The 15,910-nt window shown below is 45.0% G+C and overlaps 1 protein-coding gene across 1 annotated transcript in view; it reads right to left on the bottom strand.

The window, feature by feature from the left end:
* LOC119291904 (boron transporter 4-like) overlaps positions 1–10,510 on the bottom strand; it is a 29,847-nt gene extending 19,337 nt beyond the window's left edge. The window contains exons 1-3 of the mRNA XM_037570710.1: positions 10,309–10,510; positions 9,064–9,170; positions 8,870–8,952 (exon numbers count right to left, since the gene is read on the bottom strand). Coding sequence (XP_037426607.1) covers positions 8,870–8,952; positions 9,064–9,167 — 187 coding nt within the window. The 5' untranslated portion in view covers positions 9,168–9,170; positions 10,309–10,510. The remainder of the gene's footprint in view (positions 1–8,869; positions 8,953–9,063; positions 9,171–10,308) is intronic.
* Positions 10,511–15,910: the final 5,400 nt, after the last annotated feature.

Genomic DNA, 15,910 nt, shown 5'->3' with positions numbered 1-15,910 from the left:
AGTTCAACATGATCATCCGGAAACAGACGGTCTCGCGGAGCTTGTGGACCATAGGGGCTAGGATGAGGTCGTGGACCGACAAACGGTGGCCTGCGGGGACCGCGAGGTGGGGTGATGCCTCCTACATCACGCCAAACCATCACGTCTGGCAGAGCAGATCTCACAGGATAGAGATCGCGCATATCTGAACATCCAGCTTGCACCGCCGGTGCGAACCGAGTCAAAGTAGCCCAGTGATCAGCACGGGTGTTGAAGAGCTCTAACCTTAAGGCCCGATTTTCACGGTCCTTATCCTCGAGCATCTCAGCAGTGGTGCGAGTCCGTGAATCCTCCTGAGTGGGGTCAGCATAGATAGCCTGGAGATACCCTTGTGCTCCCGGAAGTGATCCTGGCATATACCGAAAATCAGAGTCCCAAAATATACCAGATCTGACTCGCATAATGGTCATCATAGAGTAGGCGGCGTCCTGCACAGCCATCTCAATAGTAACCCCGAGTCCATAGGAGCAGTGAAGAGGCTCGGTGGATCCAGGATAAGATGGAAATATCCTGACAGTGCAGAGATACTGGCTTTGATTAAAGTCTCGGAATTGCTCTTCGACCGTGTACTCAGGATACCAGCGGTATCCAGCCTCAGTCATTACCCTGACCAACTTAGCAGTATGGCCGGGTACATCTAGGCATCAAGTCAGGCGAACCACTTGATTAAGGTCGCGAGTGGCCATCTGAAAGCACAATCATAATGCAAAGGCATTAGAATTTCTAGCAAAATTTCGGCAGCATGACAGCTGTAAATGCTCAAGAAGGATTTTGAGACATTTGACAAAGGATTTCGTACACACTCAACATCACCATATCATAGTTCTGAAACCATTCTGGCAACATAATGTGGTAGTAGAACTGAACTAGGCTGGTAACCATCAAACTTATAAGGTACTACTGATTAGTAACTCGTGATCCTGATAGAGAGAACAGATCCTAATTCCTTAACCCCCGGTGGAAGAATGGACTGACTCAGATCAGAATGTCATAAGATAAAGGAGTAAAAAGAGCCTTACGTTCCATCCCACAAACAATTCCCCTACATATAACTAAAGAATTTCTAGACTCAACATCGACCAGTTTGGCTTGGAGAACCTACAGGCAGTCCAGCTCTGATGCCAACGCTGTCAGGACCCCGACTCGATGTCACATCGATCTAGCTGGTAACACCTCATATCACTTTGCGGCCTCACGCACGGTATCCCCACGGGTGTCGTCTTACCTTTTCCCGGGACCGTTTGCGCCTTTTGGCTCACGTATATGATAGTGTCGCTAGCATCCATATGATAAAGAGCCCGGGCTGACATGACCAGTCGTAAACCCAAAGTGGCACAGACTTACAGGGACAGGCATCCATGACCCAGCTTCGAACGTGTCGGTCATCAGCAAGTGGGTCCGGGCTGTAGCACTGGGCTAGCAGGACTCCGGTAAACCGGGCTGTAGCGGGCTAACAGGACTCCGGTACTCAAGCGTGACATTTCCCCGAAGGGACAGACACAGGAACGAAGAAGGACACATGCCGGCCAGCCTAAGTGTTCCAGAGCAGTAGCAAGCTACCATGGCTCAGCGGTAACACTAGGAGACATTTCCCGGTAAGAGAGGCTACTAAAGATAAACAACTAGATAGTCAGATCCCACACATACCAAGCATTTCAATCATACACACAATATGCTCGATATGTGCAAATACAACGAAGCATCACAACATGACTCTACGACACAAGTACTTTATTTAAGGCTCAGAGAGCCATTACATAGCATACACAAAGGTACGGGTCTCACGACCCCACATACAAGTCATACAGTCATACAAACCAGCAGCGGAAGTAACTTGTCTGAGTACAGACAACTAGTAAAATAAAAGAGGCTTGGAAAGCCTAGCTATACTACGTGGTCCATCACAAGCTCAGGGTCACCACCTGGGTCTTTAGCCTACTCGTTGATGTCAACGTCTACATAGAACCCATCAGAAGGGGTTGCAGCGTCTTCTGTAAAAATGTAGATTATAGCAACATGAGTACAAAGGTACTCAGCAAGACTTACATCAGATCCTACATACATGCATAGTATCAAGAAGGGTTGGTGGAGTTATTGCAGCAAGCCAGCTTTGACTCTTGGCTAGGCTATCCTACGATACTCCAACTTGAAATGGTTTTGCGCACACGAGTCCACTACTCACCACTTCAATACACTACCGAGGATCCACCTCCGTCTTCCTACGGAAGGGCCATCCTCGGCACTCACACTTATCTTGAGGCTTTTAACAGTTTCCATTTACTTGTCTATGAACTGTATAGGCAACCAAGTAGTCCTTTACCGCGGACGCGGCTATTCGAATAGATCATGTTAACCCTGCAGGGGTGTACTTCTTCATACACGCTCTCACCACTTACCGTCGTTTACACGACATGTACTCGGCAACCTTCAAGCGGAAGCCCAACGTGGGTGTCGGCCACGACCTACCTAATCACCTAAGCCTCCAGTCCAGGTTTATCGCCTATTCAGGTTCCATCCGCAGGGAGTCCGGCCGAGGTTTCCCATACGGCCCCGAACGATGTGAACAGGGTTCCCGGGATACCTAACGGGTATTCGGTACACCGTGCCACGTACCTACCGCATCACAGCCCACCCCTACGGTCAGCGCTGTCCACGGCCTCCAGTAGGCTACAAACACCAGAAACTACTTGCAACTCCTGGACGGAGAACTAGGGTGAATAAGAAGTCGAGAGGGTCCATTGGTTTCGGGCCCAATGCATGGTAGTAGCTGATTCTTAAATCACACATACAGATCTCAGTGCTTAAGGTCGGCTTCAATGAAACAACCCACCATGTACTCCTACATGGCCTCTCATCGATACCTTTACCAAATCGTGTTTACCACAACACTCTCATTACCGACATAATCATTTCACTCTAGCCCATCACCCAGATGAACCAGACCTGACACGACTCTAAGCATAGCAGGCATAGCAAGGTAGGAACAACACATACATATGGCTCAATCAACTCCTACACATGCTAGTGGGTTTCATCTAGTTACTGTGGCAATGACAGGTCATGCAGAGGAAATGGGTTCAACTACCGTAGCACACAGCAGTTTGAATCGCGTTATCTTAATGCAGTAAAAGAGAGCAGGAGCGAGAACATGGGATTGTATCGATATGATCAAATGGTTGGTTGCTTGCCTGATGGTTCGATGCACGGATACGGTTCTTCGTTAGGGTAATCACGGTACTCCTCGGGGACAGAACCTGTCGCAAAGGGCATCGATACACAAGCATCACCAAACAATGTGCAACAATATGATGCATGCATGAAACATGGCAATATGAGTGTATTGGGCTAATGCAACTAAAGCTAGAAGGGTTTGAACAAATTTGAATCAAAGATTCAAATTCCAAATTCAAATATGGCCTTTTTAAGTGCCTTTTCTTGTTCTGCTTAAAACATCAATTTAACTTGTTTGATCATGCATGAAAATAGTACAGATGGATAGATTGGATTTTTCTGATCATTTTTCATATATAATTTGTCCAATTTGGAGTTACAGAATAAAAGTTATGAATTTTTGAAGTTTAAATAATATTTTGGAATTTCCTGATTTAATTTAAATCCAGAAAATCAATTACTGCGTCAGCCTGACGTCAGTGTGACGTCAGCAGGTCAACGGAACTGGTCCAGGTCAAACCTGACAGTGGGTCCCGCATGTCAGGGTGATTATTTTAATTAAAACTTAATTAAAACTAATCCTGTTTAATTAACAGGGCTGGGCCCCACCTGTCATTGACTCAGGGGAGTCAACCAGGGCCCACCCGTGGTCAAAGTGGATGTCGGCTGCCGGCGTTTAGTCGCCGGCGAGCCCGACGCGGCGGCGGAAGTGGTTTTGGTCATTTCGGCCACCAGAGGGGCCGCGGAGACCACCGGAGTGGAGCTGAGGCCAACCCGCAGCTCTTGGCGGGGCCCGTTGGGGTCGGGGTGGCCGGAGTCGACGGCGGCGAGCTCGGCTGCGGCCGCCGGGGTTTGGTCGTGCACGGGAACGGTGCTGGAGCTCGAAGTCGAGCAAAGCGAGGCGCTAGGGATGCTCTACGGGGTCTTGCGAACTCGTTGGGCTCGTCGGGGTGACCAAATGGTCACCGGAGCTGCGTCGACGGCGAGCTCGGCGACGGCGGAGGTTCGGCCGTGGTGGGGAGGTGGCTACGGTGAGGGAACGAGGGGAAGGAGAGGGGGAAACGGTGGCGTAGCTCACCGCGGTTGCAGTGGGCGTCGAAGTGGGCTCGGGGACACGCTGGAGACGGCGAATCGACGGCGACGGTGGTCGGAGCCCGAAGAGGGGAACGGCGACGTGGCGGCGATGCAGGGCTTCCGGGGAGCTGTGGAGCGGTGGGGAGGAAGAGGGAGTCGAGGCGGAGCTCCTGAGCTAGTCGGGGGAGCGAGGGGTGGTCGGAGACGGTGGCTATGGCGAACGGCGGCGAGTGTGGTGCTCGGCCGTGTGAGAGAGAGAGCGAGGGAGAGGAGAGGAGAGCCGGGGGAAGAGTGAGAGAGAGCAGGGGGGAGGGCGTGGCGTCGTCCAGGGCGTCGAGCGAGGAGGGGAGGCCAGGCAAGCAGGCGAGCAGGTGGCGTGGCGCGGTGGCGCGCGCGCGCGCCGGCCACACTCCCCTCCCTCTGTCGGGACGAAGACGACAGAGGAGGGAGGTGGGCTGGGCCGGCTGCTGGCTGGGCCGCACAGTGGAGGAGCCCAGGTAAGCTCCTCCTGTTATATATTTTTCTGTTTTTTAATTTCTGACATTTGTTTTGATTTAAATAATATATTAAATCATTTATTTAACTTATGCCAATTTTTGCAGGAGCTATTTATATTATTCCAGAGCTCTTTTATAATTGGCATAATATTTGGGCATATATTAATATATATAATTAATATATTTCCAATGCAAATATTTATGCATTAATTCCAAATGCCCAAAATAAATGTCCATGAGCCACTAAAAATATTGGTTTGATTTTTATCTCTGTCCAATATTTTCAGAGAGCAACATGAGCATTTTCTTGGATCCTTTTGGAGAAATTTTTATTTGGGTCATTTTCAAAATGGTTCTGAGGGTTTCACAGATCCCCATTTCAAGTTTCTGATGAAAAGGTAAACATGATGCAACACTCTAATGCATGACTAGCTAGGGTGTGACAGTTGTCGACCTCGATGGAATACAAGCAACTGTGGGGCCCGCATGTCACTTGCAAGTGGATCATCGACTTGCAACTTTGGGTAGTTACTCAATGTCAGTTGCAACTCAACCCTGGACTTGCAACTAGCCAATTTTTGTGTGCTGCTTTGTAATTGCCCCAGTAGATGTCCACAATCGTCTCACAACTTCGAGGGCCCGCATGCCACTTGCAACTAGACCATCGACTCGCAACTGGTCTTTTGTGTTGTTGTATGTTGTTGTTTTTGTTCTTGTTGTTGGTTGTTGTTGTTATAGTTGTTATGTTGGTTGTTGGTGGTGTTTACTCGATGCCACTTGCAGCTTGACTGTCTACTAGCAAATGGTCTACTTGCAAATAGACCATCGACTCGAAACTCGTCTTTTTTTTACTTTTGTAATTGTCCTACTTGCAAGTCCACCATTGAATCACAAATGTGGGTGATCGCATGCCAGTTGCAAGTAGACCATCGACTCGCAACTATGATTGTTTTAATCGATGCCACTTGCAACTTGACCATGGACTTGCAACTGGTCTGTTTTTATGTAGTATTTGCAATTGCCCTAGTTGCAAGTCCATCATTGACTCACAACTGTGACGGACCCGCATGACAATTACAAATAGACCCTCGAATCGCAACTGGTCTGTTGTTTTTTGTAGTTTTGTAATTGCCCTGGTTGCAAGTCGACCATCGACTCGCAACTGTTAGTGCCCGCATGCCACTTGCAAGTAGACATCGACTCAGAACTACGGTTGTTTACTCGATGTCACTTGCAACTCGACCATCAACTTGCAACTCGGCTTTTTTGTTGTTGTTTGCAATTGCCCTAGTTGCAAGTCCACCATCGACTCGCAACTGTGGGGGCCCGCATGCCACTTGCAAATGGACCCTCCACTTGCAACTGGTCTGTTTTTGTTTTGTAGTTTTGTAATTGCCCTAGTTGCAAGTCCACCATTGACTCGCAACTGTGGGTGCCCGCATGCCACTTGCAAGTATAAAATCGACTCGCAACTAGGGATGTTTACTTGACGCCACTTGCAACTCGATCATCGACTTGCAACTTGTCTTTTTGTTGTTGTTTTGCAATTGCCCTGGTTGCAAGTCAACCATCGACTCACAACTGCGGGGGCCCGCATACCACTTGCAAATAGACCCTCGACTCGCAACTGGTTTGTTTTTTGTATGTAGTTTTTACAATTGCCCTAGTTGCAAGTCAACCATCGACTCGCAACTGGCCCGTATGCCACTTGCAGATAGACCCTTGACTCGCAACTGGTCTATTTTTTTGTATGTAGTTTTTGCAATTGCCCTAGGGGCAAGTCCACCATCGACTCGCAACTTTGGGGCCTGCATCCCACTTGCAAATAGACACTCGACTCGCAATTGGTCTGTTTTTTTTGTAGTTTTGTAATTAATTTCCCTAGTTGCAAGTCCAACATCGACTCGCTACTGTGGGTTCTGCATGCCACTTGCAAGTAGACCATCGACTCGCAACTAGTGTTGTTTACTCAATGCCACTTGCAACTCGACCATCGACTTGCAACTTAGCTTGTTTTGTAGTTTGTTTTTGCCCTAGTTGCAAGTCTACCATCGACTCACAAATGTGGATGCCCGCATGCCACTTGCAACTCGACTATCGACTTGCAAACTCATTTTTTGTAGTTTGTAATTGCTCTAGTGGCAAGTCCACCATCGACCCGCAACTGGTCTGTTTTTTGTCTGTACTTTTGTAATTGCCCTAATTGCAAGTCCACCATTGACTCGCAACTGATCTGTTTTTTGTCTGTACTTTTGTAATTGCCCTAGTTGCGAGTCCAGCATTGACTCGCAACTGTGGGGGCCCGCATGCCACTTGTAAATATACCATTGACTTGCAACTAGGTCTTTTTGGTTTGATGCCACTTGAAAGTCGACATTCCCCCTGCAACTGGTTCATTTGTTTTTTCATGCCACTTGCAATTGGACACTCGACTTGCAACTGGTTTTTTATTTTATTTTGATACCCACTTGCACGTGGACACTCGGCTTGCCATGTTTTTTTTGTTGATTCCAGTTCAAGTCAATGGTCAACTTTGCAACTGGGTTTTCTTGTTTCATGCCACTTGCCAGTCGAGGGTCGATTAGAAACTGTGGGGTCACTTTTTTTTGTTGCCACTTGCAAGTAAAGTGTCATTATTTGCATTGTGTTTTGTGATTTTACAGAGTCAACCATTTTTCTTTTTTGACTTGCAACTATGATTCTTTGTGTTCGTGACTCTTTTTTTGCAAGTCCAACCTTTTTTTGATTCGATAATTTATATTTCACAAACACTTTTTTCCGTATCTTTTTGAAGCTAAAATTTTGCAACCAAGCGCCAACTAATAACTTGAGAGCCCCTAGTTGTTACTCCTTAGTGAACACATAAATATGTTTTTTCTCCTTTTTTCATCTCTTTTTTTGTTGATTTTGTTGTAGGCGCACTAGTGTTTTTTAGTGACCTTTTTTTAATCCAATTTTTAGTTTCACATTTTTTACAAGGACAGACCCCCAAAATGCTTTATCTATGTGTTTTTAGACTAAACACAGTGTTCAGAGAGACATACTTCAAGTTCAGAGAGTTTGACTCATCATGTTCAGTAATCGCTCAGATTGTCCCCTTGACTCGTCAGTCAATGTTCGGAGAGTTTGACTCATGAGTCAATGTTAAGAGAGGATGCCTTCATTTTTCAGAGAGTTTGACTCATCAGCCATTTTTTGTCACGGTTGTCACATAGGCAACAACCTTATCTTTTAGTCATGAAAGAATGAAACCCCCCTGATGTAGTGTTTGTCAGCACCCATGTTGTGCCAGTTTTAGAGAGATGTACGTCTAGCTATGATTTTTTAACAGTGCTCTAGAGAGATGTGCGGGGCTCAAAAAAGCCCAAAACTGACAAACCAAAAAACAAACAATGACAAAAAAACAACTGAAAGCTGACAACCCAAATAGTGAGAACCAAAGAGGCCCGTTCTTGTGTTTTTTTTTTACCAAGAATAGCGATGGTGTAGGCTTGCCAGGAAAACGGGCTGAAACAAGAAAACGCGATGTCATGCATATGTCATGTGAATGAGACCAATTTATGTTTCATTCGAATGAGTTCCAGGCACTCCCATTAAAGTAATGAACTCCATGTATTTGGAGGTGAAACATTGTAAGAATCTTTTAACTTCCGTACACGTAGTACAAATTTATGGCATATTTGAAAAGATTATACTGTACGGGATTGCACAATCTCAGTCGACTGAGACTTAACGAAGTCTCATTCAATGCTATATTCGTGAGATCTTACGTGAAGATCTGTGCAAAATTTTCTTTTAATTTCTTCTTTCTTCCTTTTTACAAGCTGTGTAATTTCTCTTTTTACCGAGACTTGGGTTAAGTCGAGATATAGCCACACCCGTATACCGTATTAGAAAAACAAACTAAATAACAAATTGTGTGTGCCTTAAAACAATCCAAACAAAATAAACCAAATTTAATTTTATATGGGGAAAACTGTTGTGAATGGATTCTGAACATTTTGTTTTGAATAAACTAAAATCTGATTGTAAAAAAATGCATGATCAAAAAATATAGACGGCTAAGACCATGTTAAAATTTGTCTTACTTGTTTCGTTGCTGAGCTGCTCTCCGAAGGCGATGACAGGGAGCGCGGAGGCGAAGAATATGTACATGGTCGGTGCCAATATCCTGGCAAACATTGGAAGGGAGGAAACATAAGCAAATCCCTCAGTAAACATGTAAAAAATGATCTTGTTGGGGTTGTTTAAATTATATACAAAATACAAGAAGAAAACTGACCCGAAGCCAGCTCGAAGGCCTGCAAGCCAGTCGTCCTTGTACCAAGGCGCTCTCCCTTGGACATCTGCGACCACTCCCTTGAAGGGGCTCCGCAGTAGATCCATGAGCTGATGAGAGAAACAACCTCAACTATTATATACTCCCTCTGTTTCTAAATATAAGTCTTTGTAAAGATTTCACTATAGACTACATACGGAGCAAAATGAGTGAATGTATACTCTAAAATGCATCTACATACATCCGTATGTGGTTCATAGTAGAATCTCTCCAAAGACTTATATTTAGAAACGGAGGGAGTAGAAAATAGGCATCGAATCAAAGGAGGGGAACAAATAGAACCCGGTAGTAGGTGCACCCGTTTCTTAAATAAAAAGTAACCAGAAAAATAGTCGAAAATCATGAATTTTGACAACAAACTTGCTTAAGCGTTACACTTGCGTAAAAATGATTTGCAAAGAAATGATTTTCATGGTATTGTTGGCGAAAAAAAAAACAAAATCAACACTATATTATAGTTATACTAATGGCTGGGAGTTTTTCGTTGTCGAAACTTTTGTACAAGTACGCCAGTAGGAAGTTTGTTCGAAAAAAGTTTCAAAGATTTTTGAATTTCTCCTGAATTACTAATTTTTTTCCCCAGAAACCTGTATTCATCAGGTTCATTGACAAGCAGATGCGATGTATGAAGGTATTTTCCTCGGATCGGATGGCTTGAACATGAAGAGAAAAAACTGTCTGTCTGCTTTTACTTTGACCAGAAAGAAGTTGGTAGTAGCAGTAGTACTAGCTACCGATAGAAACGACGCACGGGGTGAACTATAGTACTCCTCTTACACACACGACTTGACGACGAAGCACTCATCACCTCAACTTGTTACAAAAGACGTCAACTCTTATTAACTATATACAAGAATTTTGCTATAACGAAAGGAAATCAATCCAGTCGTAGACGTGGAAAATCAATCGCACAATTAAGCAGGCACGTGATCGACTGCTTTTCTTGTAGTACGTACAAAGTGGCAAAGCTGTGAAATGGAACGGGAGCCGCCGGAAAAGCCAGCTCGTCACATGACGGACTGGCTACTGCATCCATCCATCCAGGCGGCCGGCCGGCCGGGAAGCATCTGATGCCGACCAGACGGCGCGCGGACGAAGGAGCACCGCCGATCTCGCCCGCTCACGGGCCTACTAGCTACTAGAAACCAAACCGACATGCGGACGGACGGGAGAGTCGTGCGCACGTACCGGTGATCCGAACGCGCGGCGGCGGCGGCGGGGCTGGGAGGAAGGGAGGAAGCGGCGCGCGGCTAGCTCCGGTCGGCGACGAATGGCGGGGCCTCCCCCGCGCGGCGGGGCGGTAGAAAGAGCTGGTGTAGTGTGGTTGTTTTTTTCGAAACGGTGTAGTGTGGTTGTGGTTCCCCAAGGCGGCGGCGACGCGGTGTGGTATCTTAGGCCCCGGCCACGCCGTGTGCGGCTACTTATACGCGGGCGGGGCGAGACAGACGGAGGAAAGTCGATTTCGCCTTCGCCCTTGCCTTGCCTTGCCTTGCCTTGTGCGGCTCACTGACGAGTGGGGAGGAAGGAAGTGGACCGGCATCGCGGCGGTTGGATGCAAGTGTCTGCTCCGTCCCGTGCCGCGATCGGGATGCACGGACACGTACGGCTCATCAAACGGACGGACAGAAACCCAGATTATTGGTTGCATTGCATCAGTGTTCAGTTTATAACAGCCACTTCTGGGTTTAGTCCATGTAATTTCGTGAGGTTTACTAGCCGGGGTTGCCGCTCCAAAATTTATCGCCAGAGCATGAATAGCAAAAGCAGCATGTGGTGGATTAGCTACAGGTTCACCCTTTACAATCTGCCCATGCTGCCACCAGACATACCAACAAGCAATTGTCACAGCCTCCTGGAGGCCGAGCGTTCCCAAGATCGGGACTTCCTGTTTTTTTAAAGCCACCTCATATATTAATTAATTAAGAAAGTTATTACAATCGTTCATTACAAAATTCACCATGCAGGGTGGAACATCGTTAACAGGGATACTATCCGATCTATTATCGAAGCTAAACTTTGCAATCGTATGGGCCACAACATTAGCCGAACGATCAAACTTGGAATATTTAAAATTATTTATAAGCTTTGATAAACTCCCCGTTTCCTTTTTCAAATCAGCCAGTAAAGACCTGTCAACTATTTCATTTGCAAGGGACGCAACCACAAAAGCACAGTCAGTCTTTAAAATTATAGAATTGTGAAAAGTGATACCTATATATAGACCAACAAGGCATGCTCAGAGTTCCGCCTCCTCCATGCGTTTACAAAGCCCATTGTAATCCCAGGAAGAGACGAGGACCTTCCCCGAAGAGTCCCTTGCCACGCCCGTACTTGAAGCGCTAATGCTCTCCACAAAGCTTGCATCGGCATTAATCTTAATATAATCCGAAGGAGGGGGTTGCCATAACAGCTGAGTTTCCAAAGGATTAGGAGCAAGTTTTAATCCAGACAACGGACCTTTACCTTCATTTTTCGAGTCCACCTCTGGACATGAGTGAATTGCGACAAATGACGACCAATAATTTTCTACAAAATTAGCAGAGGCAGAGACAAGTTCCTTCCCCGTACCAAATATCAAGTCATTTATCAAATGTCAGGCTCTCCAAAAAAATGAATATAATTTGGTCACACGGAATAGCACTCAATTGGTCCAAATGAATAAGAAACCGATCAGACTCCGAATGCTTGAAAACCTCCTCCCCAGGTACATCCCATATGTCCCTCATGACCATACCAACGCTATAAATAGAGCATGAAACAAATAGAGCATGAAACGTACTTTCATGTTCACTCCACAAATAGAGCATGCACTAAGAGTGGCTTGGTGGTGCAAGACTCTGTTTACCTGGACAACCAAACTATTTGTAGCGGCACGCCGCACAAAAATCCGGATCTTCTGAGGAACATTGGCCTTCCAAATAATATCCCAAATCTTTCTCTCCACCAACACAGTGTCACTATATTGTCCTTCGTCTTCTTTACGTTCCTTTAGATTGTAGCAAAGTTCCTCATGCTAGGACAGATGCAATACCAACCTCATGTTCTTCTTCTTCTTTAAAGGAAACTATAGGACATATACTCAGATAATTGGAAATTCGCGCAACAAAACTATTAGAAAGAAACGAAGATCCACCTTCAAAAGAAGCAAACACAACTACTGGAATTCGTGCTAATTTTTTTTGCTGTTGTACGAACAATTGAATTGAATAACCAACGAACATATATGCTCAAATAGAAGTCATGGATTCAGAAATTCCTTGCACGTTCATCGGATCAATGTCGCTCCCAACTCGGACTTGGATCCACGTACGTGTACGTTCCATCATGACTTGGGAACTTGGGATCAGATCAGATCAGATGATCGAATATGGACGTGGTGACCATGGCCATAGAGTTCGATAGCGGCGGACCTGGAGCTCCTGATGGCGGTTCACGAGGCGCTGGCAGCGTCGGATGTGGCGACCCCATGTCCAGAGCAGGTGGCCATGGCCGAGGCCGAGGGTCCCCTATTGTCGGCCATGGATGCCATGGCGGCCATGGCACACAAGCCGCATGAGTGCAGATTCGATCGGGAGCCCCTTCCTTGACGAGCACGAGCACGTCGCGGGCGTGGAGCTCTGCCGCCTAACCTTGGCGATCTGATAGAGGATACGGCGATGGGGAGAAGCGTGGGGGTGGTGGAGGTGGCTGAGAGGGAGATAGGGGAAGCCGTGGGGCGACAGCGGCGGAGTGGGAGATGGGGGCGACTGCTTAGCCAGAAAAGCTTGGTTAAATAACCCAAGATTGCGGAAACCCATACCTCCCTCACCTTTAGGCCTAGTCAAGTTGTCCCAAGCCAACAAATGAGTTCTTCTCCTATCATCCTCGTCGCCCAACCAAAAATTCCTTATAATATGAGATAGCTCCTCACAAAACGATGTCGAGAACTTAAAGATACCCATGGCATAAATTGGAAGAGCCTGAAGAACCGATTTGATCAAAGTTTCTTTCGCCCCAGTAGACGCATATTAATTTTTCAATCCAATCTGATTAAATTTTAAGAGCTTTTTCTTTAATAGATTGAAATTTAGCCGCCTTCATTCTACCTTGAGGCACCGGAAATCCAAGATATTTATCCTCAAAACCTTCAGCAGTAATATTCAAGATTACCATGGTAGGCACTTGATTTTTCATGCTACACTTCTTCTCGAACATAATAGAGCATTTATCTGTGCTCAATAACTGTCCAGTCTCCTTCTCGTAAGTTGAAAGAATATTTATAATCATCAACGCTAGATCAATGGCTTGAAAAACATAAAGCAGTCATCGACAGATAAAAGATGAGAGATACCCGGAGCATGCCTAATTGCCTATTCACCTTGAAATCTTGGGGAGCTCCACTAGTACATGCATCCTGAAGCAACAAAGAAAGAGCCTCCGCAACCAGCAAGAATAGGTACGGAGATAAAGGGTCACCTTGCTTGAGACCACAAGAAGGGGAGAACGAATCGAGAAGTTGACCATTAAAGCGCATAGAAAAATTGATAGACGTGACACAAACCATAATCCATTTTATCCAAACCGTATCAAAGCCCAAAGCACCCATCATTCTTTCCAGAAAGTGTTAATCCACCCAATCATACGCTTTGACTAAATCCAATTTATAAGCACAAAATTCTCCCCGACTGTCCTTAAGCGTGCTCAAAGAATGTATACATTTTTTTTGACTATTCAGAATGTATACATTCAAAGGTTATAAGAGCATTATCATAAATTAATCTCACAAGAATAAGAAAGCTTTGGGTTGGTGACTTCCTATTTGATTTACGGAGTATGCATTCAGTATTTTATTTATAAAACTTGCCATGGTAAAAATAAAGCTGTCATCGTTCCAAAAATTTGCCGTGATCCATAAACTGTATTTGCCATGCTGCATTGAATAGAGTTAGTTTTGCTAAAGCACATCTAGAGGTGCCATAAGTATTGCACATTTAAGTCCTATGTCATTGATCTTACGCAGAGAATTGTTTAGGTATTTTTTGTTTTCTTTTTGTACTTGGTTGAGTCACTTAGCTGCAATAAGTAGGGCACATCTAGATGTACCCTAGACAGACCCAAATAAAGTTGCCATGATCCAAATTTGCATTTGTCACGGTCCCATAAAAGGTAATTTTGCCATGTTGCAAAAAGAAATGAATTTGCCATAATCCATAAACTAAATTTTCTATGGCCCATAGAAGGTAATTTTGCCAGATTGCAAAGAAAGAAATTTGCAGTGATCTACATACACATAAAAAGATAATTACTGATGCCATGTACAAACAAAAGTGCCAAGGGTGTGCACGAACTACTCCCTATGTAAAGAAATATAAGAACGTTTAGATCACTAAAGTTTTAGTTATCTAAATCCTCTTATATTTCTTTTACGGAGAAGTACTTGCTTTTGGGGCTAGAAAAACACATTAATGACAAAACAAGTGTGTAAGAGTTTACCATGATTGCAACGAATAGCGTAAATTTTAGGGAGTACCTAGAACTCATCTAGATGAGATATAATTTGGTCTCATTCACTTTGAAAACAAGAACAGATAGAATCCACGTAAGCATACACGCATCTTATAGCATCACATCCAATGGCTATAAAAGGTGAATGCAACCAAATTATATCTTATCTAGATGAATTCTAGCAAAACTGTAAATTTTAAGACTTTTGGGAGGTTAGGCAACGGACTGTTAGTCACCGGTGCATGTTTCATTTCAGGGATACCTTGAGTTTTTCTTGTGCGGCACTCACGCACGCAGCCAAAGAAACGCACGGTGCTCCACTGCAGTCGGTTCCGAAGACGCCGACCTTTCGTCCACAACACAGAGGTCGTTTCCGAGATGAAAGGAGAAGACAAAGAAAATGGCGTCCTTTTGGACACGGACGTTTGGTTTCTGGGTGTATCTACGCCCGATATGTATTTTTTTTAGTAATTCAACAAAAAGTAAAAAAAAATCTGAAAACATTTTTAAAATAAACTCGACTTTTCATTGTATTTGTGAGAAAAATTCCACAAAAAGGAAAATCTCCCTTTGACTTCTTTTCAAAAAGACAAATTTTTAGCTAAAATAGTATGAATAGTGACCTATGATAGTAGATAAATTTTTGTGTTTTTTGCACTAAAATCAATGTTGGTTTTTTCGTGAAAATTTATATATTAGTGTGAAAGAAAGTCAAGTTTATTATAAAAAAACTTCTCAACTATTTTGACTTTTTGTTTAGTTATTAAAAAAAATCCTTATATAGGATGTATGTACAATAAGGTTCCGAAGTGTATTTCCTCGTCCTTTCCTCACGGGATGGGAGGAATCGTGTGCACAACACCGAGCGCGATGTTTTCAGAGACTTCTCGGGGGAGGTCATGCTCGGGCCGGGCAGTCTCGCTGGGTCACCGTGGAAAAAGGTGGCGAGACGGTTGCTCCACGCCATTGCCCGTCCGTGCCTAGCACCTGGTAGGAGTACTAGCTAGGATCGATGCAGATCGCACAGTCATGGACTTTGTGTGATAGCGCGGTCGATGTGCATGTCTGAGGACGGCGCGCGCGGGAAGCCGGCCGGATACCCTTTGCTTGGTCTCCAACTTTGGATTTGCACAAGCCGTGCAAGTTGTGTTACTAAGAAAAAAGCCGTGCAAGTGAAACAAAATCGGATCGATGTAGTACTAGAGTTCAGCCTCTCTCTCTCTCTCTCTCTCTCTGCGAAATTACTAGGGTACAGCCTCTACTTTTACTAGTAGTAGTAACCAATATTTCTTCTCGCCGATGAATG

The sequence above is a fragment of the Triticum dicoccoides genome, chromosome 4B (genome assembly GCF_002162155.2).
Source record: "Triticum dicoccoides isolate Atlit2015 ecotype Zavitan chromosome 4B, WEW_v2.0, whole genome shotgun sequence".
NCBI classification, from domain to species: Eukaryota; Viridiplantae; Streptophyta; class Magnoliopsida; order Poales; family Poaceae; genus Triticum; species Triticum dicoccoides.
The sequence above is the reverse complement of the archived record's forward strand: the minus strand, read 5'-3'. Positions and strand labels throughout refer to the sequence as shown.